This window comes from Myotis myotis, unplaced genomic scaffold, assembly GCF_014108235.1.
Source record: "Myotis myotis isolate mMyoMyo1 unplaced genomic scaffold, mMyoMyo1.p scaffold_m19_p_13, whole genome shotgun sequence".
In the NCBI taxonomy this organism is placed as follows: domain Eukaryota; kingdom Metazoa; phylum Chordata; class Mammalia; order Chiroptera; family Vespertilionidae; genus Myotis; species Myotis myotis.
Window position 1 is genome coordinate 57,901,352 of NW_023416317.1, and position 21,784 is coordinate 57,923,135.

The 21,784-nt window shown below is 64.8% G+C and overlaps 1 protein-coding gene across 4 annotated transcripts; it reads right to left on the reverse strand.

Moving 5' to 3' along the window:
• Nucleotides 1-194: 194 nt before the first annotated feature.
• DHX30 (DExH-box helicase 30) lies at nucleotides 195-20,522 on the reverse strand. Of its 4 annotated transcripts, XM_036333728.1 has the most exons (22): nucleotides 20,401-20,522; nucleotides 18,563-18,657; nucleotides 16,339-16,391; nucleotides 14,091-14,186; nucleotides 9,946-10,076; nucleotides 9,484-9,594; nucleotides 6,804-7,090; nucleotides 6,345-6,465; nucleotides 5,932-6,081; nucleotides 4,286-4,438; nucleotides 3,212-4,045; nucleotides 3,001-3,076; nucleotides 2,817-2,921; nucleotides 2,449-2,624; nucleotides 2,012-2,218; nucleotides 1,815-1,896; nucleotides 1,552-1,745; nucleotides 1,285-1,444; nucleotides 1,024-1,181; nucleotides 837-940; nucleotides 616-755; nucleotides 195-518 (listed from the first exon to the last, which is right to left on the reverse strand). In XM_036333728.1, the coding sequence occupies exons 3-22, from the start codon at nucleotides 16,364-16,366 to the stop codon at nucleotides 265-267; spliced, it is 3,567 nt and encodes a 1,188-aa protein (XP_036189621.1). In that variant the 5' UTR covers nucleotides 16,367-16,391; nucleotides 18,563-18,657; nucleotides 20,401-20,522; the 3' UTR covers nucleotides 195-264. The 4 variants fall into 4 exon arrangements, with proteins under 4 accessions (XP_036189621.1, XP_036189623.1, XP_036189620.1 ...); XM_036333730.1 differs by lacking the exon at nucleotides 14,091-14,186; XM_036333727.1 differs by lacking the exons at nucleotides 14,091-14,186; nucleotides 16,339-16,391; nucleotides 18,563-18,657; nucleotides 20,401-20,522 and adding an exon at nucleotides 10,841-11,060.
• Between the last annotated feature and the right edge of the window lie 1,262 nt (nucleotides 20,523-21,784).

Below are 21,784 nucleotides of genomic sequence, written 5' to 3' on the forward strand. Positions count from 1 at the left end.
GGACTGCTGGCCCCACCTGCAAGGACAGGGACAGCTGTGACGAAAGGCTGAGCTGGCCCAGAGGTCCAACTGGTTAAATGGGCAGCCACGCTCTGGGGTGGATTCTAGCCCCCTTCCTCCTAAGACCTGGGGCGACAGCCGGTGCCCACGCCCAGGGGCTGAGGCCACAGGAGGGCCCCCGCGGACAGCGATGCTCACAAGGGATAAATAGAACTTTATTTTAAATAAACATCTGCACTCTGTACACAGCCCTCAGAGCGGGGCTCAGTCGTCGGCCGCCTTGCGCACGTCGAAGCTGCCGCAGGGCCCCCGGAGCAGCTCCACCAGCAGGGCCAGCAGCTGCCCGTGCTCCTGCTGCACCTCGAGGGGCAGCGCGGCCAGCTCGCTGCGCAGGCTCCGCTCCACCATGCGGCCCAGGGCCCGGCGCAGGTCCCGCAGCAGCCGCACCGTGCGCGAGTCGCCCTCCAGCCTCAGCAGGTCGCTGTCGCTGAGCGAGATGGTGGCCCGGCGCCCGTCATCTGGGGAGGAAGGGACCAGGAGCCGCGTGAGGCCAGGCCCGAGGACAGCCCAGCCCAAGCGAGGGGCGCGAGGGGCGCGAGGCCCACGGGCACCCACCACGGATGTGGACGTCCCCGTCGGTCAGGAGCAGCACGGCGAGGGGGTGCACCTGGGACGAGTCCCGGACAAAGACGCTGCCATTGGACTTGACGGCCATGAAGTACGTCAGCCATCGGCTCCGCAGCCGCGTGGCCTCCCTGAGGAGGGAGGAGCTGGTGAGTCCCGCTCCTGGCCCCTCCGAGCACCCCCCCCACCCCCAGCCTTCCCGGCCCCCCCACCTGTTGATGGTTGACTTGTGCAGCAAGATGTTGCCGGATTTGGTCCTGTACGTGACACTGTTGGGCTTGAACTTGCCCTGCCGGGTCACCTTGCCCTGCCGCACCTGCAGGTGACAGAAAAGGGCGGGCTAAGCCGGGGGACGGGGGACGGAGGCAGGGCGTGGGCAGCGCCTCCCCAGGGCAGCACCTGGATGAGGTTGGGGTAGAGGCCCGCCATCAGCACGCCCTTCACCAGCTCCTCCTCCTCGCTGTACTCGTTGCACTGGGCGGAGGCCAGGGTGCAGTCCGAGGGCTTCCCCACCAGGAAAGCCTCGTAAATGTTCTCGGAGAACTGCTTGATGAGTCCTGGGGAGGCAACGCCGGGTGACTGGGGCCCCGAGACTCCGGGGGCCGGACAGAAGCCCAGCGCGGGGGTGGGGGGAGCTGGGGGCTACGGGCAGTCGCTGACCGTGGATGAAGCGCAGGCTGGGCGCGTAGAGCAGGTTCTCCTCCAGGTAGTTCTCGCGGGAGCTGCGGTCCTGCCAGCGCAGCACCTCCTCCCAGCCGGCCACCGCCCGCACGAAGGCCAGGTGGTCGCTGCCGCTGTCGTGGCTCAGCAGGGCCTTCACCTGGGAGGGGCGGGGCACAGGGGAGGGGCTGCAGGCGGCCACCCGAGGACAGGAGGAGGTGAGGGCCGCGAGGGAGAGCCAGAGGCCGGGGGAGGGGCTGGCCTGACCTTGTCCACCTCGGCGCGGTTCTGCAGGCTGCTGCTGAAGGGGTCCCGGGTGAGGCAGGAAACCACCACGAGCAGCGGGTGCAGGCACCGGAAGATGGCGGCCAGCACGATGGCCTTGGCCAGCCGGGGGTCCGTGGAGATGTGGGCCAGGCGCTGCCCCAGGGTGGTCAGGTACTCCCGCTGGTCCAGCACCCCTGCGAGAGCTCCGCGGTCAGACCCGCCCCTGGCAACCACTCCACAGCCCAGCAGCCCCGCCCACTCACCGATCTCCTGCAGCAAGATCACAGCCTCGTCCACCGCCTTGATGTTAGGGCTGTCCACGGCCTTGGAGAGGAATTCCACCGCCTGTGGCAGGAGCCAGCAGAGCCGTGAGCCTGCGCCCGGCTGACACCCGGGATGGCCCGCCAGCCTGCCCGCCCGGCGCCGTGCCCCACCCCGCCTGCCCGCCCGCCCGGCACACCGTCTTCTCGGGCATGTGGATCTTGGCCTGCAGCACCAGGTTCTCGAGGGGCGTGCGCAGGATCTCCGGCACTTGGAACGGGACCATCTTCTCCAGCCGGCTCCGCGGGAACAGGTGGTAAGCGAAGCCGGACTGGCAGCGGCCGGCCCGGCCCCGGCGCTGGATCACATTGGCTCGTGACACCCACACCGTCTCCAGGCAGGACACCTGGGGGAGGGGGCAGGTGAGCAGCAACACAGATGCCACAGGCCTGCCTCAGGGGCCCCCCGTGCCTGGCCGTCACCTCACCAACCCTCAACAACCCCCCTTCCCCCACAGCAACACCGAGACCCAGAAAGTGTGGCCTTGTTCAAACACAGCAGGCCCGAGGCTCCCGGGGCAGGGCCACCTCAGCCTTGGGAGCCCCCGGGGCTGGCCGGGCCCGGAGATGGGTGCACCTTGGTCTTCAGGTCGTAGCGCTCCTCCTTGTGCAGACCGCTGTCCACCACGTGCACGATGTCGTTGATGGTGATGGAGGTCTCGGCGATGTTGGTGGCCAGGACGATCTTGCGCACCCCGGCGGGCGGCTGCTGGAAGATGGCCCTCTGGTCCATCATGGGGATGTTGGAGTGCACTGCGGGCAGCAAGCACACTGCTTACGGTGCCGCTCCAGGGACCCCCAGTTCCCGACAGCGAGCTCAGGGGAGGCTGCACAGCCAGCAGGAAGGGTGCAGTCTGCGGAGACCCTGGCCCTCGAGTCCCAGCTGGGTCAGGCACCCCCAGGACGGGCGAGGGGCGCCTGGGCCGTGCCGCGCGTGGCTCTCACCTGGCAGGATGAGGTACTTGCTCTCATGCAGGCCCAGGGCCTCCTGCAGGCGCTGCTGCACCCCTTTGATCTCCTGCCAGCCCGGCAGGAAGCAGAGGATCCCACCTGTAAAGGGCCCTGCAGGCATGAGCTGCTGCTCCTCAGACACGCACACGGGGGCACAGGGCAGAGCGGGAGCACCCACCTGGCTCCCCACGGGCATCGATGTGCAGAACCAGGTCGGTCACGAGGTCCAAGTCGAGTGCACATTCGTCCTCAGACTGAGGGGAGGAGAGGCCGCGGTCAGCCCGGGGCCAGGGCACCTGCCGCCCTCACCGCCCCCCACAGAGGAGACCAAGGCCTGGAAGGCAACGTGCCCGGCCACCAGGACGAGTGGGCAGGGGGCGGCGCCTCACCTCATGGTGCCGCCGGTGCAGGGGCGGCTGCTTCCCCAGCCGGGCCAGGATGTCCTCCAGGTAGTGCTCCTGGACGGGGAACATGAAGCCGGGCACCTTGACGACGGGGCAGCCCCCGAAGTAGCGGGAGAAGCGCTCGTTGTCGCCGGTGGCGCTCATGAGCACCAGCCGCAGCCCCGGGTTGAGGCGCTGCAGGCCCTTGAGCAGGATCAGCAGGAAGTCCGTGTTCACGTCGCGCTCGTGCACCTCGTCCACGATGACGTGGCTCACGCCCTCCAGGCTGGGGTTGCTCTGCAGCTTGCGCAGCAGGATGCCCACGGTGCAGAAGAGCAGGGCCCCGCCCCGCGCCGGCGGCTTGCTCTCCAGCCGCACCTGGAAGCCCACGCTCCGGCGCAGGGCGGGGCCCAGCTCGTGGCTGACGCGCTGCGCCACCGACACGGCCGAGATGCGGCGCGGCTGGGTGACGATGACGTTGCAGCGGGCGCCGCGGCCCTCCGTCACGTAGCGCTCCAGCAGCAGCTGGGGGATGCGCGTGGTCTTCCCGCAGCCCGTGTCCCCCGAGATGACGACCACCGGGTGCTGCTCGATGGCGCCGAGGATGGTGTCCCGATGCGGGTCCACGGGCAGCTGCGGGGCCTCCTGCCAGACGGGCCCTCGCCGCCGCCACAGCTCCAGCAGGCTCTGGCTCAGCCGCGCCTCCTCTGCCTCGGACAGGGGCAGGTAGGGCTTGCCGGTGATGGGGTCACTCAGGGGCCCCGCGTCCTTGCCCAAGGGCAGGATGTCATCACTCTGCAGCCGCAGCTCCGGGGAGACCCACGCGTGGTCCACAGGGCACTGGGGACAGCAGGCGAGCCAAACGGTGAGCAACGCCTTCCTCCTCGCCCGCACCCAGCCCTCCACGGGCTTCCTGGGCCACCTGCCGGCCCAGCCCCCAGGGCGCTCGTGGGCCAGGCTGAGCACCTCGGGGCAAAGTGCTCCAGGCCCCGCCCAGTGGGAGACAAGGCGCCTGCTGCAGGGGGAAGCGCCGTCTGGAGAAGGCGAGGTGGCGGGGGCAGCGGGACGAGGTTCTCTCACCTGGTTCAGAAAGGCCTCGATCTTGCGGAGAATGGGCTCAGGCACCTGGATGGTACACGGCCGGCGCTGGGTCTCACCCAACTCACGCAAGGAGGCCAGGTTGTACATGGCGTGGGTGAGGGGCTCGTTGTTCCGGTCCACCAGGCCCAGGCTCTGCAGAGGGGACAGGGGCACCTACCTCGTCAGGCCCCACCCGCCTGGCGCTGGCCCAGGCGGGCTCAGGAGCTCCAGGGGGCTGTGCAGAGCCACCCTTTCCTGAGAGACCTGGCTTCTAGGCTGACGTGATCCCGGAGGGAGAAGTTAGGAACCGGGGAAAGCAAATTACCCCCCAAATTAGTTAAAATTCAAGAAAATCAAGACCTGAGAACCCCCTGAGCAGCTGGAGCCCAGTCTCACCTCCACGAATACTCAACATCGACCCAGAGACAGATGCGCCCGGCCCCTACCCGCCCAGGCTCCCTCTGCGGCCTCGCCAAAGCCCACCCACCTCATGCCTGCACGGCACCAGCTCCACGGGCCCCCATCCTACAAGGGAGCGTGGGATTTCTATTTATGCGACTTGACAAAACAAGCCACTGGAGGGGAAACACTGGGCCCTCGCTCCCTACACGCCCCACGCCAGCCGACCAGTGACAGGTACGACCCACACCTCACCCCTGGGCAAGTGCGCACGCCAGTCCCCTCCCTGGTCGTGTCCCCACCCCCGTGATGTCTAGACTCTGCTCTCCCTCCAAAGCCCAGGCCCAACAGTCCCTCCAAGCTCATCCCTCGGGGCCAACCCCTCCTGGGGCCGGGCAGACCTCACGGGCAGGGACGTGGTCCCTGGACCACGGGAGGTGCCACCACAGCATCCCAGGAGGAGGCTGTCCTCTCGGGGCTGCATGTCACCCCCGCCCCTGCCCAGGGCCAGCCCTCTGCCCCATGAGCACAGTGGTGGCTGGAGCTGCTCTTCTCGGGACAGGACTCCAAGAGCCGGAGGCCTCTGGTCACCAGGGGTGCCTGTCAAGCCAGAGCTCAGACTTCCTGCACGTTCCCTCAGTGAGCGTCCTGCTCCTGAGCCCGGTCATGCCTCCCTCCCCCCGTGTTCCCTGTGCCACCCCGTGCCCTTCCTGTCTCCACGCTCCGCACCCCATTGGCTCTATCTGGATGCAGCTCCGAGGGTTAAGCAGGCCCGCTTCCTGTCTTGCTCTGCAAACCCTGGGCTCAGAGCACTAACTTCCCAGGCACCACGACCTCACCCCACTTGCTGGGCCCTGCCGGCCCCAAGCCTCGTGAGGAACTGCCCGTGCCCTGAGGGTGCCTGCTGTCCTCATCCCAGATGACCGTCTGGTCGTTCCTTGTGGCCACAAGCCCAGGGTCACCAAGTCTGCCAGCGACAGGCAGCATTTCTCCAGGTCCGTGCTCTTCAGAACGAGGGGCTGTCGCCTGCCGGCGTTCCCCGGTTCCGGCCTCAGTGCGACAGGCTGAGCTCCCAGGGCCCGTGGGGAGCCCTGCAGCAGCCTCAGCCTGACAAGCAAGGGCTGGACCAGGGACTGACCGCGGGGCCCAGGCCAGGGCTGCTGTGCCCGACTCACTTCCCGGAAAAGGGGACCGTCTGCCCGGCCGCCAGGGCCCCAGGATGGCTCGTGTTCACCGGCCGGGCTCACCTTCAGCTTCTTGCAGGCCAAGGCCGCCGCCTTGTTCTCAGCCTCTGCCTTGCGGCGGCCTTTGGCCACGAAGGTCATGGGGCAGGGCCAGAGCAGCGTGAGGGTGGCCAGCTTGGTCTTGGTGCCCACGGTGTGAAACTGCATGAGGTTCTACGGGGAAGGAGACGGGGGGACAGGCAGAGTAGGCAACAGGTGTGACGGCGCTGTGGGCTGAGCTGTCGTGGCTACACCAGGTGCGTCCCGGGAGCAAGAAGATCCCCCTGGGCAAGTCAGCCGCCCGCCCCCCACGCGCCCCCCACCCGCCACGCTCCAGCAGATATGGTCTCCCACTCCCATTCCCCAGCCCACTCCGAGCCCGACTCCCACTCCGCACCTGCTGCTCCCCCTCCCCCCTCCTAGGAGACCCAGCTCACCTTAGCCGTGGAGGACGAGGTTGCGATCTGGATCACCTTGGCCAGAAGGTTCTTGGGAAGCGGAAACTGGGTCAGAGCCCTGATAGCACTGTCATCGTCTGTCATTTCAAGGGAACCCCCCCTGAGAGGACCAAAAGTTTAGATGATTAAGTCTCTCTTCCCAGGGCCAGCCCCCCCGCCCCCGTTCCCCCATCCCCCGGCTCAGCGTGGCTGATGCTCCCTCAGTCCCCCCACGTCAGAGGGCAGGGGGCAGGCAGGGTGGTTGCTGGGCCTCTGAAGGATGAGCCGTGCTGCTGGGCACAAAAGCCCAGCACGAGCCCAGCCCCCAGCAGGGCAGGCACACCAATGGCTCCCGGGCCAGGCGAGGCGTGGGCGGGGCTTCCAGCTCAGAAAGGGCCCGGGAGCCCCCACGTTCCCCAGGCAAGGCCCCAGCTCCCCTGCACCCGCCGCCAGCTGCACCTGAGTGGGGTGTCCTGCTGGGTCAGGGACAGAAAGTCAGTGACATCGATGGTCCCCTCTTCTAGCTCTTCCTCCTCCTCCTCCTCTTCCTCTCGGCCCAAGGAGCGGGACAGGCCCCCAGGCCCCCCTGGCCGGATGCTCTCGGGATTCAGCTGCCGCCAGGAAGTGGGCGGCATGGCGGGCTCTGGGCGCCACCAGCTGTCGGCCGGGGAGCCGAAGCGGTCGGCCAGCACACGGTACTTGGCGGCATCAAACAGCTCGTTCCGGGGGCCCAGCAGGCCCCAGCCCTGGGGGGGGGGAGGGGCAGCATGAGGTCCGCGGCACCTTCACTCCTCGGCCTGCCTGGGACCTGCCCGGTCACACCCACGTCCCCCGTGCGGGAGCCACGCCTTCCCACCCGTCCCGCCTCAGGTCCGAGCACAGAGCCACGGGGACGCCTGGCTCCGACAGACGAGCGGCCAGGGAATCCTCACGCCTGTGGACAAAGACAAAAGCAAACAGGCCCCAACCCCACAGGGCAACAGGCACGTGAGCACGGCGACGAGGACTCCGAGCCCCACCGCACACGCCTGCCACCAGGGGCCGAGCTCCCGGGAAGGCCCGGAGGCCCCGGGAGCAATGGACGTGCGGGCGGCGTCATGGACGGTGGGAACAGGCTTCCGGTCCCTGCTCGGGGCAGCAGCCAAGCCACCTGTGCTGGGAACTACCCAAGGCACGGACACGAAACCGTTATTTGTAACGTATTCGAGCGCCGCTGCTTCTAGAGAAAACACCGCACACGCCTGCGAGCCTGCTGGCCGCTGGGCATCGGTGGAGGCGAGACCTGGTCCCGGCCCCAAGAAGCTCAGCACCCAGGAGGCAGAACAGAAATGCAGGCGACCAGGTGTAAGGGACAGAAGCGAGCGAGAAGCCAGAACAAGGAGCAGCGTGTGACGAGAGCTTACTTCCGGGAAATCAAGTCGGGAGCGGCCAGGGGGCCCTGGCAGCCACAGGGAGGCTCAGGACAAGCTGAGGGGCCACCCCCCTTCCCAAACTCCTCAGGCTTCTGGAATAACCAACTGTAAACTTTTAAAGTTCTATTCACAGCAATAAAAGCCAGAACCTACCCAAGATGAACTTAAGAAAGGTCCAGACTTTTTTTAAGTACAAAACTTGGCAAATGGGCCTACGTACAGGGAGACACGTGTTCCTGGATGGCCTGCTGCTACATACGAGAACACAGAAGCCTAAATCCATGAAAGTGGCGAGATTCCAAACAGAGTCTGGAAGCTTCTGGGCTTGACGAACTGTTTCTGAAGTCTGCAGACGAACAGATGCAGAACAGCAGGGCCTTCAGCAAGAGGGAGGGAGCAGGGCACCCACAGTCGTCCAGGGAGTGTGGGGTTCCACAGAAAGCAAATACAGCCCCCTCATGAGGGCACCGCTTACTAAACACACCTGGTTGCGGGGTGAGTGTGGGTGGGAGGGACCCGAAGAACTGGGGGTACAGATACTAGGGAATAAAAGGGCATGGTGTCCAGATACATGAACAACTGTAACAGCAACCAACTCCCAACAGCCCAACTAAACAACGGGCACAGGACAGACCAGGCACTTCTCTGAGGAAGAAAGCAAACGGCCAGGAAGCCCCTGAGAGATGCGAGGCTCACGCTCACAGGGAAATGCCCGTCACAGCCGCAGTGAGACACGCCCCGCCAGGGCGGCTGCTCACACTGAACAGCAGGAGAAGCAGAGCCGCCCGTAAGGACGCGGGAGACGGGAGCCTGTGCTCTGCTTGGTGAGAAGGGGAAACGGCGCAGCCACGGTGGACACCCACGGTGGGTTCTCAAGAACTGAAGCACAGAATTGCCATGTGATCCAGGGACTCCAATTCTGGGATGGAAACCAGGTCTCAGAGACACGTGTGCGTCGTGCTCAAGCAGAACTCACCGCCAAAGGCAGAAGCACCCCAATGGCCGCTGACGGGTGGTGGGAAGCAAATGTGGTCTGACCACAGCGGCCGAGGAAGGAACCCTGACCCGCACCAGCACCGACGAGCCGCGAGGACGCTACGTTCAGTGAGAGGCCCGTCACAACAAGACGAATGCTGGGCGACCCACTACGCCAGTGACGGAAGGAAACGCCCAGAAACACAAGCAGGATGGCGGCGGCCGGGGGCAGAGTTTCAGTTTTGCAGAGAAGTCCTGGAGGTGGTTGCACAGCAAGGTGCCTGGGCTGACACACTAACCTGTACACTGACACTGCATTTCACCAGATCAATCACACAGACAAACAGAGGCTGTGAGCACAGGCAGGGGACAGAGAAACGCTGGGAGGAGTGTGAGCAGGACTTGCAGGGCACGGTGGGGGTCAAAGTGCCTGCAAACTCCCAGAAGGAAGAATTAACTCCCCAGCTCAGCACCACGGGAACCGGGAACCAGGAACCACCCCTGGGCAGGGAGAAGCGGCCACCTCGCCTCCACTGTGAGTGAGGGACTCGTGGGAAGGACAGACCCCACGGGAAGCAGCCAGTGCTGCCCACGGGGAGTGCTGGCCCCCGGCTCCTCTCTGTCCTGAGGCCAGGGGCGTCGGTCACCACAGTGGGAAACCAGTCCCCACCCCCGTGGCTAAAGCGCCAGGAGGGAGCCAGCCTCCCCGAAAGGCCATGGGAGCCGGGCGTTCGGGGGCCGGGCGGGGTCACCTTGAACAGCTGGCAGGCGGCGGCGGCAGCCTGCCGCTCCGCGTCGATCTTCTTGCTGCCATAGCCTTCCACCTCCACGCTCTTGGGCCACTTGATGTGGAGGGTGACTTTCTGGGGAGGGAAGGGGGGTCAGGGCCCTTGTGCTCCCAGCGCAGATCCCAGGGACAATCAGGAGCCCAGCGCGGACCGGCTCTGGGCAGAGGGCAGGCGGCCATCTTTACGCCGAGAACCTTCAGCAGGTTCGCCGCCTGCTCCGGGCCCAGGACACCCCCCCCCCCCGCCCCCCAGCAGCCCCGTTGGCCGACGGGAACCAGGGCCGCCGAGAGGAGCCTCCTCGCGCACGGCCCTGCGCCCCTGGCCAGGCCCTTCTCAGCCTCCTCTGCTCAGACGGTTTTCAATTCAGAAACGGCCTCCGAGACGGAGCAGCCGCGGGAGGAGGGCCGCTGGCCGCACGCGAGTCACCTTTTTCTTGGGTCCGTTTGTGTGCACGTAGACGAGCTTGTCTTTTGCGTGTGAGATGCCCAGGGCTCTTCCGATCACGCTGTTGAGGAGGTTCTTGGGCTGCGGGAACTCTTTCAACAGGTCCCGGGAAGCTACGGGAGGAGGAGGCGGCATTACCGCTGCCCTCGTTCTAAGCGCCCCCGGGGTGTGGTCAGGGCCCTGCGCTGGCGGCTGAGGGTGCTGGCGCTGACCCCACCCCCGGGAGCAGCGCAGGAAGGGGGGGGGCTCGGCCACGTGCACGGCCCGTCCCCGAGGAGAAGGGCCAGGGACCCGCACACCGAGGGGAGCCGCCGGCACCTTCCCACCCCCGTTCCCGGTCTGATCCGTCCGCTGAGGGACAGCGACGGGCAGAACCCGCGCTGCGGTCAAGGCGGTGCCAGGCCCCCCCGAGTCGGGCTACGGGGACGCCCCCTTCACTGGGGCATCAGACTCGGGGGGGCCTCCCTTTCTTACTGGGGTCCCCGAGGGCGGAGCGGCCGGCCCTGGAGGGAGGGCCCCGAGGCCGCTGTCCGATCGGGGAGACGGAGGCCCTGCACCCGCCTCCGGCCCGACCCGGCCCCGGCCCCGGCCCGAAGGGACCGCACAGGGCGCACCGCCCGCCCCGACCCCAGGCCGAGGGGGGACCGCGGTCCCGGCGGGTCCCTGGGGCCGGGCATCCGGGGGCCCCGCGCACCCGGCCCCCAACATGCCCCGCCGCCTCGCGGACACGCGCCCGCAGCGCAGGGCCCGGCGGGCGGCCCCGGTGTGAACGCGCGCTGGGCCCCGGGGGGCGGGGGGCAGCCGGCTGTCAGTCCGTCAGTCCGTCCCGACGGCAGGGCTCTCCCGCCCCACCCGCCCCGCCAAGGGCGCCGCTCACCGTGGCCCATGCCGTCCCCGCCGGGCGCTGCCCCTGCCTCGGCCGCCTCCTGCGCGGGGTCGGGGCCCGACGAGAAGCCGCGCGCGCGCCCCTGCCGCCCGGCCCTCCAGCCGCTCGGGGCGCGGGGGCCTGCGGGCCGCAGGCGCGGGGAGACGCGGGCAGCCAGGGCCACGAGCCTCCCGGCGGCCGCCATCGCGCTCCCGGCGGCCCCCGCGCCCCGAGCGGCTGAGGACCCGGCGGAGCGGACGGAGCGGCAGCGCCCCCTGCCGGCCGGGCGGACCCCCAGCCGCAGACGCCGCAGACGGGAAGGCGGGAGGGGCTTCTCGTCTGTCCGGTCGCAGACACTGTGGCCCCGAGAGCGCCGCCCCCAACGCCGGGCCCCGTGGAGCAGGGCAGGGCGGGGGAAGGGGGAGGGGGCGCCGAGTGCGGGCCGCCAGGCACCGGGCGGGAGGACAGGCAGCCTTGGCAGCAACGACCTGGCCTCGAGAGGGGCCGCCACCCTCTGCACCCCCCGACCCTCTGCACCCCCCAACCCTCTGCACCCCGACCCTCTGCACCCCGACCCTCTGCACCCCCCGACCCTCCGGACCCCGACCCTCTGCATCCCCCAACCCTCTGCACCCCCAACCCTCTGCACCCCGACCCTCTGCACCCCCGACCCTCTGCACCCCGACCCTCTGCACCCCCAACCCTCTGCATCCCCCAACCCTCTGCACCCCCCGACCCTCTGCACCCCGACCCTCTGCATCCTGGACCTTCCGCATGGCACTTGGATTGGCCACCAGCGGAGGCACCGGCTCCAGCAGCGCTTCCAGGGCCTGGGGCTGCCCAGCTCCTTCCACGGAGCCGCCACGTTCAGAAAACCGAGGGTCTGAGGGCGGAAGGGGACCGGCCTAGACAGAAAGGCCGCACGCGCAGCCCCTCCGCCGGTGTCCCTGCTCTGCCCGGTCTGGAGGCCTGGCCGGGAGCCGCTGGTTGTTCGCTGGGAAGCGGTGTGAGGGCCCTGACACCAGCCCCTCGTTCAGAACCACATTTCAAACAGATGCGACATCGGCCGGGACGCCAGCACACGGGCTGGTCGGGCAGCTGCCGGCCCCTCCTCTCTCACCAGCGCACACATCTCCCTAAAACCCGCTGCCCTCCGGGCCCTGGGCTGTGCCCGGCCTGTCAGACACGAGCTCCAGGCACAGCCAGCTCACCCCTCGCCTCGCCACCTGTCAGGGCCCCAAGCAGCTGCCAGAGCACACGGCCACGCAGCCTGGAACAGCGACTCTGACCCTTAAAGAAACTGCCGACTCCACTTGGGGCCAAGGACCGAGAGGCTGTGGCCGGCCCCTCCTCTCCCCGCGTCCCCTGCCCACGCTCCCCTCTGCCCGAGAGAGAGAAGGGACGTCCTGGCTCAGGGACCTCGCCACTCGCTCGGCACGGGCCTCCGAGAGGCGGCCGCTCTGGATCAAGCCCAGCGGCCAGCGCATGAAGCAGGGGAGGGTCTGCGGGCACCGGAGGGTCCTGAGGGCCCCGTCCGCGGGAGGCCCAGGACAAGGCCAGGAGGAAGCCGACGGCCCAGGCGCAGGGCTTCTGAGGACAGGGTCTCGGCCAGCGTCTCCCGTCTGACCCCCCCGAGCTCCACCCTTATGGTCAAAATGGCGAGAAATGGCCACGTGGTCGGCAACAAGGAAGGTGAGGGGACCAGCAGGGCGGGGCGGCCGCCTGACACCCCACCGTCCTCTGGCCTCCCCGCTCTCGCTCTCGGTGGAAGGCACACGGGGGAGGCCAGGCCCAGCCCCGCTGCTTTCTAGGCTGCGCCCCAGGCTCAGAGGGGAGGGTGTTTATCCCGGTACCTGGGACGCGCCCCGGCCAGAGGCGGGCTGGGGAGAAGGTGAGAGTTTTCAATCCCAAATCTGACTCGACGGCCCCGGGCACCGTGACCGACCAAGTGACCACGATTCTGAGCGGCTCTGCTGCCTGAGCAGAGGCTGCTCCGGCCACCCCTTCCTTCGAGGGCGGGGGCAGAAAGGCCCGCACGGGGGACCAGGAGGTCCTGCTTCTGATGAAGAACCCAGACGAGAGCCCTTCCTGGCGGGGGCGGGGCGGGCAGAGACGCATTCACCCATGGGCGCCAACTGCGGGCGCTGTGAGGAGACCCTGGGCTGGGGTCTGTGCTCCCTGGGGCTAAGGGGGGCCTGCTGGCCCCCAGGCGGCGGCCTTGGCCTCTGGGTGGGCTCAGCCCCAGACAGCCACCTGCGAGCGCGGCCACAGCACGTCTGACGCTCAGAGCCACTCACCTGCCATGTTGGAAATGTTAACGTTCAGCCTTTTCGAGTTACAGGGCATTTTAAGAAAGAAAAAAAAAAGGGCGATCAACTCTTGCTTTGGCAACGGTAGGGGCGGCATTTCTCTAAAACCCAAGTCAATGGTCAGAGGGGCCGGAAATGCTTATCTAGACGCTGTCCACAGGGCCCCGGGCGGAGGGCAGTGCCTGAAGCCGCTGGGACACGGGTGCCTGCTGGTGCTCCCTGCGCCCTGCCTGCGCTCCTGGCCTTCAGAGCACTGAGGGACGGACAGAGCCTGGGGGACGGACAGAGCCTGGGGGACGTGCTGTCTCCAGGAGGCAGACCCAGGACTGAGAGGTTCTTCCCGAGGCCCCTGGGAGGGCTGACAGGCAGCTAAGGGCAGGGACAGCCACCGGGAGCCCTGAGGCTCCGGGCAGAGGTGCTCCCAGAGTCCCCCCACAGGGCCTGCCCTGGCACCACGGGGCCTGAGGTGAGCTGTCCCCTGTCTGGGCTCTGACAGTCTCCTCCACCAAAAGGGACTGAGAGGCAGGTGTTCATGCCAGTCAAGCACTTTGAGGGGCCGGGAGCAATGCGCCGGGATCCCCCACGCCTCGAGGGAGGGCACTGGGCCAGTCAGGGTGCTCTGCTCCGGCCCCGCCCGAGCGCCCTGCACTTGGGGGCCACCTGAGCCAGGGCTGCCAGGAGAGGCGAGCCTCCGGGTTCTCCACACTGCTGCCCAGCGTCTGGACTGGACTGGGCTTCACTCCGGCTCTCACAGGAGGCCCAGAGACCGGAGGGTCTAAGCCAGGTGGCCAAGGGTCATGAGACAACCCAAGCCTTCCCCGTGACCTCACCGCAGGCTCCGACTGCTCTGCTAACCCCGCTCTCCTCACTCGCTTCCCAGAGGCCCCTGGCCTGGCCCCGGCTGCCCCCCCCAGAGCCCCGGAGCCGGTGCTGGAGCCAGGCTCCTCCCTTACCTCGACAGATGGTCCCTCCGGGGGCAGGGTTGACACACATGGGTGGGAGGCGGGGTGGGGGGAGTTTGCACTGACGTTGCCTGTGCTGGGCCCGATCTGGGGAGAGAGAGAGGGCATCAGGGTGGCACCGACCCTGAGCTGACTCGCCCCGAGCATCCGTGAGGGGCTCCGGGCTGCTGGGAGGTCTCGGGAGCCGGTCACGGGTTCTGAGAAAGTGTCCCCCGTGCTGCACAGGGAAGGGTCGTCGCCTCCTAGGGACCCCTCCATGGCGCTCAGAGCCCTCCCCGCTCCCGGTGCCTTCGCCACCCTGAGTTCAACGCCCGCCATGGACGGCTCCCGTGCTGAGCTGTGAGGACGAGCCGGGACAACAGCTGAAAACCAAAAGGCCACGTCCCCGGCCAGGCCCCGCCTGTCTCCCCGTGACGGTTCTGCCGGCACCGCTCTGGGTTCCCGGACGGCACTGCGGGCACCAGATCTCTGCTCTTTCCTCTGGGAACGGGCAGAGGGGCCCCGGACTGCTGGGTGCCCCGCGAGCCCAGGCCAGGCGCACACTTGGCAGCCCTCCCTCCCCCTAAGCTAGCGGGTCGCCATCCCAAATGTCTGCACTTGGAGACTAAACCCTGCTTCTCCAGCGGCCTTTCCAGGACATTCTAAGAAGTTCCAAACGTGTGACACATGAGTGCTACAGTCAGGACCCACCACCTTCCATGGGGAGAGGGGTTGGGGTCTCTAAGACCCGCTGGATGGGGACAAGAGGGAGCCGTGCTGGCCTGGGGAGGAGCAGGAGGAGCAGGGACACCACCCCCTCCCCCGCCCCCGGGAACAGCCTGCTCTGCACAACGATGCCCGTCTCTTCTTCTTTTTAAAATATATTTATTTTTACTGATTTCAGAGGAAGGGAGAGGGGGAGAGAGAGAAACATCAATGATGAGAAAGTCATCAACCGGCTGCCTCCTGCAGCCCCCCCACTGGGGATGGAGCCCGCAACCCGGGCCTGTGCCCTGACCAGAATCAAACCGTGACCTCCTGGTTCCTAGGCTGATGCTCACCCACTGAGCCTGTGGCCTGGGCAGTGATGCCCGTTTCTACAACGTAAAGTAGCTTCTCGACACGCAAGAGCCCTTGCTCCCGTGCAGTTTCTGAGGCATGAGAGCTGGGAGAGCAGGAGGAGAATATAATTTTGAGCAGGAAAAGCAAAAGCCCTTTCAGCCATGTTTTCCCAAAATTAGAAGGGAGTTTCCCTAGAGCCGTGGTCGGCAAACTGTGGCTCGCGAGCCACAGGCGGCTCTTTGGCCCCTTGAGTGTGGCTCTTCCTAAGCCTGAGGAGGACCCTAACTAAGTTAATAACAATGTACCTACCTATATAGTTTAAGTTTAAAAACCTTGGCTCTCAAAAGAAATTTCAATCGTTGTGCTGTTGATATTTGGCTCTGTTGACTAATGAGTTGCCGACCACTGGCCTAGAGAATCAAGGTGGTCGGTGCAGTGTTTTTAAAGATTTTCATAACAACATGCTGGGGGGAAAGAGCACGTATCTGCACTCAGGGCCTCCTCCCCCGGCTCCCAGGGGCCCCCCCCCCCCCCGCCCCAAACTGGCAGCGCTGTCCTCGTGACCACGCTCGTCCTGGGCTGCGGCCTCGGGTCCAGGCGCATGGCTGTGGCTGTGCTGCCGCGATGCCGTCATCCCCGGGCCCTTCCGGCCCAGGCGTGTGCTGGGCAGACACCCGCCCACAGAGGCTTCTGGAGCAAATAGCCAGGACCCAGGTGTGTCTCGGCCGATCCCCGTGCAGGGCCCACCTCAGCCCGCCGCTCCTGCTCCCAGAGGGCCCTCGTTCACGCCCAGGGCCGCGGGTTTAACAGAGGAAAGGGTGTGAGGGCACCGAGGATCTCGGGAGGCACTTCCAGTCATCGGGGCAAAGCGGCTGTGACCCAGCCCCCACCACACCCTCTCCTGCCGCCGGGAGCTGTTTCCAGGCTGTGCTGCCTGCAGGGGACCAGCCCGCTCCTGGTGGTCTGACTGACGGCACCACCGCCGAGAGAAGCAACCTGTGTCCAGATGCTGGCAAAGGCATCACCAGGCCCTTTCCAGGCACATGAGCTCCAGCGGGAGGGACACAGCGCGGTGGGGTCCCACGCCACAGGGAGCTGCTGTGGCCGTCACCTTCAGACCCAGCATGGCCCCTCCCCCCCAGGGACTCACGCTGGGCCCGGGGAGGGGGGCACAGGCCACAGCACCGGCCACTCTCACCTTTTCTGAATGAGTCCAGGCTGAACATCTCTGGCAGGAGGGAAGCTGGAACCCTAGAAAGAAGCCGGCCAGAGGCAGGGTCAGTGTCCGCCCAGGGCCCTCCGGGGAGACCTCGGCAGCAGAGAGGACCCGGGACTGAAGAAGCTGCCCCGACCCGACCCGAGGGAGTGAAGCTCTGCGCCCAGGAGCCCGGCTGCCCCGGCCGAGGGGGAGGGCCAGCGCCACGCGAGGGCGGCAGGCTGTGCTCCTTCCTCCCCGGGAGCTCTCCTCCGTCCTGAAGTCCGAGGCCCTGCCACAGAGGCGATCGCTTCCTCGCGGACCCAGAGGCCCCGCTCCAGGAGCCCTGCCTTCCCGGGACCTCCAGGAGGAGCTTCCACGGGACCCCTCTCCTGGGCATCGGGGGCTGGGCTGCCGCCTGCCCTCCGGACAAGCGGTTGACTGGGCTTTCGCAGAAGCCAGGTCAGCCCCTCGGGGCGGTCAGTGCGCCAATGCACAGCCGGCCGAGATAACAGACGTGAGTTACTGCTGGTTAGTGCACTGAACTGAGGAAGCTGCCTAGCGACTCAGAAGAAAGTAACACCCCTGGCTGAACAATTTCGTTTTAAAACGCAGTTAAACTCGGGATGACCGATGTTTTCAATGACGCGTTTTCTGGGGCTGGTGCAGTAACAGTACGTGGCCTTCGTCGGAAACATCACACACGCCTCAGCAAAGCAGGAGAGGGTCGGCCTTCCCGGGCGTCTGCTGGGCCTGGGCGCCTGCCCCTGACCACTGTTCCCTCTCCCTGTGGGTCACGGGCGGTGGGGGTGCAGGGCTGACCGCCGAGTCTCTCAGGTCCATGGCCGTTCTGCCCTGGTGCCCTCCTCCCCCCAAGAGATGCTGGGAACTTCAGCCGCTAGGATATGGCAGCTCAGAGAGAAAACTTCAATACAATATCAACAAGGATTCAATTTACTTTAAGAAATTACATTCCATAGACTCCTTCTGTCCAAAAAAAAAGGTGTAATTTGAGATTCTAACTCCATAGAAAACCTGAATATTATAAAATGTAAAATATCTAAGTGATTATTTAAGAAACAATATTTTCTCACCAAAAAATTGTAAGTTAATTTGCTTGTAAATAGACTTCTGGTTTTGCTTTTTAAAAGTCCCCAGTCCTCTCCATGCCAATACTAACTCATATAACACTATCTTTTCCTGTATCAAAAAATACAGTATGAAAAAAAAAAAAAACAGTATGATAGTCAAGAGCTTTTTAAAATACTGATTTCAGAGAGAGAGAGAGAGAGAGGGACAGAGAGAAAGAGAGAAATAACAGTTTGTTGTTCCACTTATTTATGTATGCATTGGTTGATTCTTTTGTTTTATTCATTTTTTACAGAGAGGAAGGGAGAGGGACAGAGAGTTAGAAACATCGATGAGAGAGAAACATCGATCAGCTGCCTCCTGCACGCCCCCCACTGGGGATGTGCCTGCAACCAAGGCACATGCCCTTGGCCGGAATCGAACCTGGGACCCTTGAGTCTGCAGGCCGACGCTCTATCCGCTGAGCCACACCGGTCAGGGCCATTGGTTGATTCTTGTATGTGCCCTGACCAGGGATGGAACCTGCAACCTTCGCGTATTGGGATGACACTCTAACCAACTGCCAGGACCCAAGATAGGATCTTAAAGAAAAAAAAAAGATCTTTTATTGGTGATATTTTACAGAGATCAAAAGAAAGCTGCCTTCCTCGTTGGAAACCTTCAAGGTTCAGAGTTTCTCTTCAATAGTTTAGAGAGAAGTAAAATAATAGAATATCAGGTTCTGCACAATGAAACACTACTTAACTCCAGGAAGAGTCACTATGGGATGCTTCAAGGACAGAGAGCTTCCATAATGACTAATTAAAAATGATACCCTGGCCCTAGCCCTTTGGCTCAATGGATAGAGTGTCGACCTCCAGACAGAAGGGTCCCAGATTCGATTTCTGGTCAGGGCACATACCAGGGTTGCAGGCTCCATCCCCAGTGGGGGGCGTGCAGGAGGCAGCCGATCAACGATTCTCTCATCGTTGATGTTTCTCTCTCTCTCCCTCTCCCTTCCTCTCTGAAATCAATAAAAAACATTTTTAAATGACACCCTTCGTCCCAAACAGTCACAAGTGAATGTAATTCACAAATGGCTGCTTTACAGTGTCTGAGCCCGAGGCCCACCACTGCCTTGTGCCTGGGGCTAACTCACCTTACGAGAGCAGTGAAGACCTCAGCTTCTGCAGGCGTCGGAACTGCAGCTGAACTCTCTCCTTGCTATTCCTCATCACGAGGCTGGGCCTCCTCCTGGGAAGTACAAGGCAGGGTCACTGAGAGATGCGCCCCCCCCTCCGGGACGGAGAGTGGCTCCATCACTGAAATTCACTTACTACCTCCGGCAACAAGGACAAGTTTGTCAGTGGCATGAAACACACATGGAGACACTGGCCTCGCTCTCGACCTGCCACGACCCCTCTAGACTCACCAAACCGTGAGCTGCCCTAAGTCATCACCTCTAAGAGGCCAAGGGCGAGCCCTCCTGGCAGAGGGGCCGGGAGTTTCGAAAGGCTTCCTCCAAGCCCAGAGCACAGCTGCGGCAGCTTGGAGTTCTACTGCCATCAGGACTAAGGCTCATCACCCAAGGCAGGCAAAGCAGCCGTGGAGTTTGGGGAAATAACGACGAGGCCTTGAGCACCATTTTCATAGTTTACCAGGCAGGAATTCTCTCCCAGAGGTTACACAGCTGGCCCAGGACCCCGCAGCTGCCTGGGGCAGAATGCAAATAGGCAGTTAGGGACTGAGCTCCAAAAGCGGTCCCGGCTTATCCTACACTAATTCCCCTCCGTGCTGCGCCCAGTTGGCCCCTGGGTGTTTGAAATAACATTGGATAATAGCATCTTCAAAAGCTGAAAGGCGCCAGAAGTGTCCAGGGATAAACTCTGAACCACAGCTACGGAAGTTAAAACACATGGAGAGTGAACACCTTTTGGAGGTATAGGCATATCCCACGCAGGTTGAAAAAAAAAATGCAGCGAAGAATGTATTTGCTGCACCTTAAACAGCTACAGAAATAGCACCATCCTAAACCCTAAGAACTAGGGGGGAGGGGGAGGGGGGAGGGGAGCGGCCTCCTGGAAACTCCAAACCTCCAAGATGTAAGTGTAAATTATACCATGTGGTCAACACCCACAATGACAGTGGGTTACTTCTTCCAAAGAAACTGCCAAAGGAAACCATCAATGTCTCATTTATTCTGCCTAGTTAAGTTGCAAGCAAAAACGGGTGGAGAGTCTGCAAGTGGCCATCTGCGGTCCACCTGCTACAGGGCACGGCAAGCCCCCATGGGCTGGGGGTGCAAAGTGGGACCCCCCTGCCTTGCAAAATCACAACGAAGAGGACGGATGCTGCGACAAGAAGACTAGCGAGGCAGCGTGCTAGCGCCATCCTCCTGGCTTGGGGGGCTCTGAGGCCCCCTGGGCTCCAGTTCACTGCAAACAAAGAACCCAAATGCATGACCACCAGCAAACAAAGAACACCTCACCCCTTGGCTTCCCCCGTGACAAGGTGGGTGCAAAAGGGGGCAAACCGGGGGGGCCAGATTGCACCAGGCCTCCCTTTGGGCGCACGGCCCAGGCCGCGCGGGGGGCAAACAAAGGTCCCAGAGCACTCCAGGGGCTCCCTCCAGGCCCGGCCTCGGGAAACGGAGCATCCCCGGAGGCGGAGGCGTCGATGCGCCAATGAAGCGGCCTCTCCCGCGGCCTCAACAGAGCCCCGGGCTACCAAGCCCGCCCCAGCGGACCTGCCTGGCCCCCGCCCCCGCCCCGGCTCCATGGCAACGGCAGGCCGAGGCCTGGCTGCCCACGGCTCGGCCCAGCCGGCTTCCCGGGCAGGCCTAGGATGCCCGGCCTGCTCCCCGGGCCCGCCCGCCTCTCCGCCCCACTCTCTGCCGAGCCGACGGTCGGACTCGGACCCCGCCTCGCGCCGATCATCCCCGGCCGCGGTAAGCTCCTCCAGGGGGCACCGAAGAGGAGAATAAAAAGCCCAATTCACCTGTTGTTACAGATGTGAAACAAGCCTCGATGCACCGCGCATGAGCCGCGGGCCCCCCCGTAACCACGGCCGGACTACAACTCCCACCAGCGGCAGCGCGGGAACTTCCGGGTCCGGAGGCGGAAGTCCCGCCTGCCGCCCCGGCGCGCCCCGCCCCTCACTCCGGTCCCGCCTCCCGAGTCCGCCCATAGGTCTCAGCGGCTCTGGAGCGGGTCCCCGTCTTGGGGTTCGCAGGGGTCGCCTGACCCGAGAGCGGCCTACCCGCGGCCAGACCCTGGCGCCGGGCCCAATAGGGGGCGGCGGGGCAGGCGGGGCCGGACTTCCGGCCGAGCGGCGTTGGGGGCGCACGGGAAGCCGTGGGGTCGCCTGGGGCTGCACGTGGCCGCGCCTCTAGGGGCCCCGCAGCATCCGGCGGAGTGAGAGCGGGCGGAGGCCTGGGCCCCGCGCCCCCGGTGCGAGTTAGGGAACCGGCCGAGTCAGGCCTGAGCCGGGACGAATCCAGCTCGGCCCGGGCTCCCGTCCGCTGCCCCCCCAGCTCGTGGCCTCGCCTCCTCTCTGCTCCTTCCCCCTCGAACCCCGAGGTTGCAGGCGGCTCGGGGGGACGTGCGGGCGCGGTGCACAGGCACACGCCGGGGGAAGGGCCGGGGCTGGAGCTGGAGTGCAGCGCCCGGCCGTCCCCCGGGAGGAAGGGCATCGTCCCCGCTGCGAGCCGGCCCTTTGGGTGCGGCTCCCGTGCGCTCAGTGGGAGCCAACGCGTAAAGGAGGGAACAGGGTGGGTGGCTCGGAGCCGCGCCGGGATCTCACAGCCGGGAAGCCCTGGACGCTGCTTTTCGGGGTGGAGTAGGAATCGGTGCCATCTCCGTCCTCCTTGTCCAGACGAGCTCGACGAGTGTTTATGATGGTCCTCGTTCGCACGTCAGGAGGGTGGGAGGTGGGCATGGAGCATCATTCATTCAAGCAATTGTCCCCCGGGGTGAGTGACTGGGCCCTTGCCGAGCAGGTGGAGAGGGTACCGACACCCTGACCTCAGGGCCTGAGGTTAGAGAAGATGAACACATGGTGGGAAGCAAATCAGAAGCGGTCCGAGCCCGGCTGGCGGGGCTGGCGGCTGAGCTTCGCCAACTTAGGAACCAGGAGGTCCCGTTGGATCCGGGTCCGGGCACGTGCCCGGGCTGCGGGCTGCATCCCAGTGGGGGGCGTGCAGGAGGCGGCCGATCCATGATGCTCTCTCTTCATTGATGTTTCCTCCTTCCTGTCTGAGATCAATAAAAATATGTATTTTTAAAAAGTGATAAATGCTGGAGAGGAAATACGAAGTGTTAGAGGGTTCCAGAAAAAGGAGTGTACTCTTGGCACAGCGGGGAGAAGGGACCGTGTGAGCAAG

Coding starts and splice junctions, on each gene's coding strand:
- DHX30 (XM_036333727.1), bottom strand. CDS start 11,033: ATGGCGGCCGCCGGGAGGCTCGTGGCCCTGGCTGCCCGCGTCTCCCCG. Junction 6,082..6,344: donor CCTCGTCCTCCACGGCTAAG/GTGAGCTGGGTC, acceptor CCTTCCCCGTAG/AACCTCATGCAGTTTCACAC. Junction 2,219..2,448: donor GCTACGACCTGAAGACCAAG/GTGCACCCATCT, acceptor CCCCTCCCCCAG/GTGTCCTGCCTGGAGACGGT.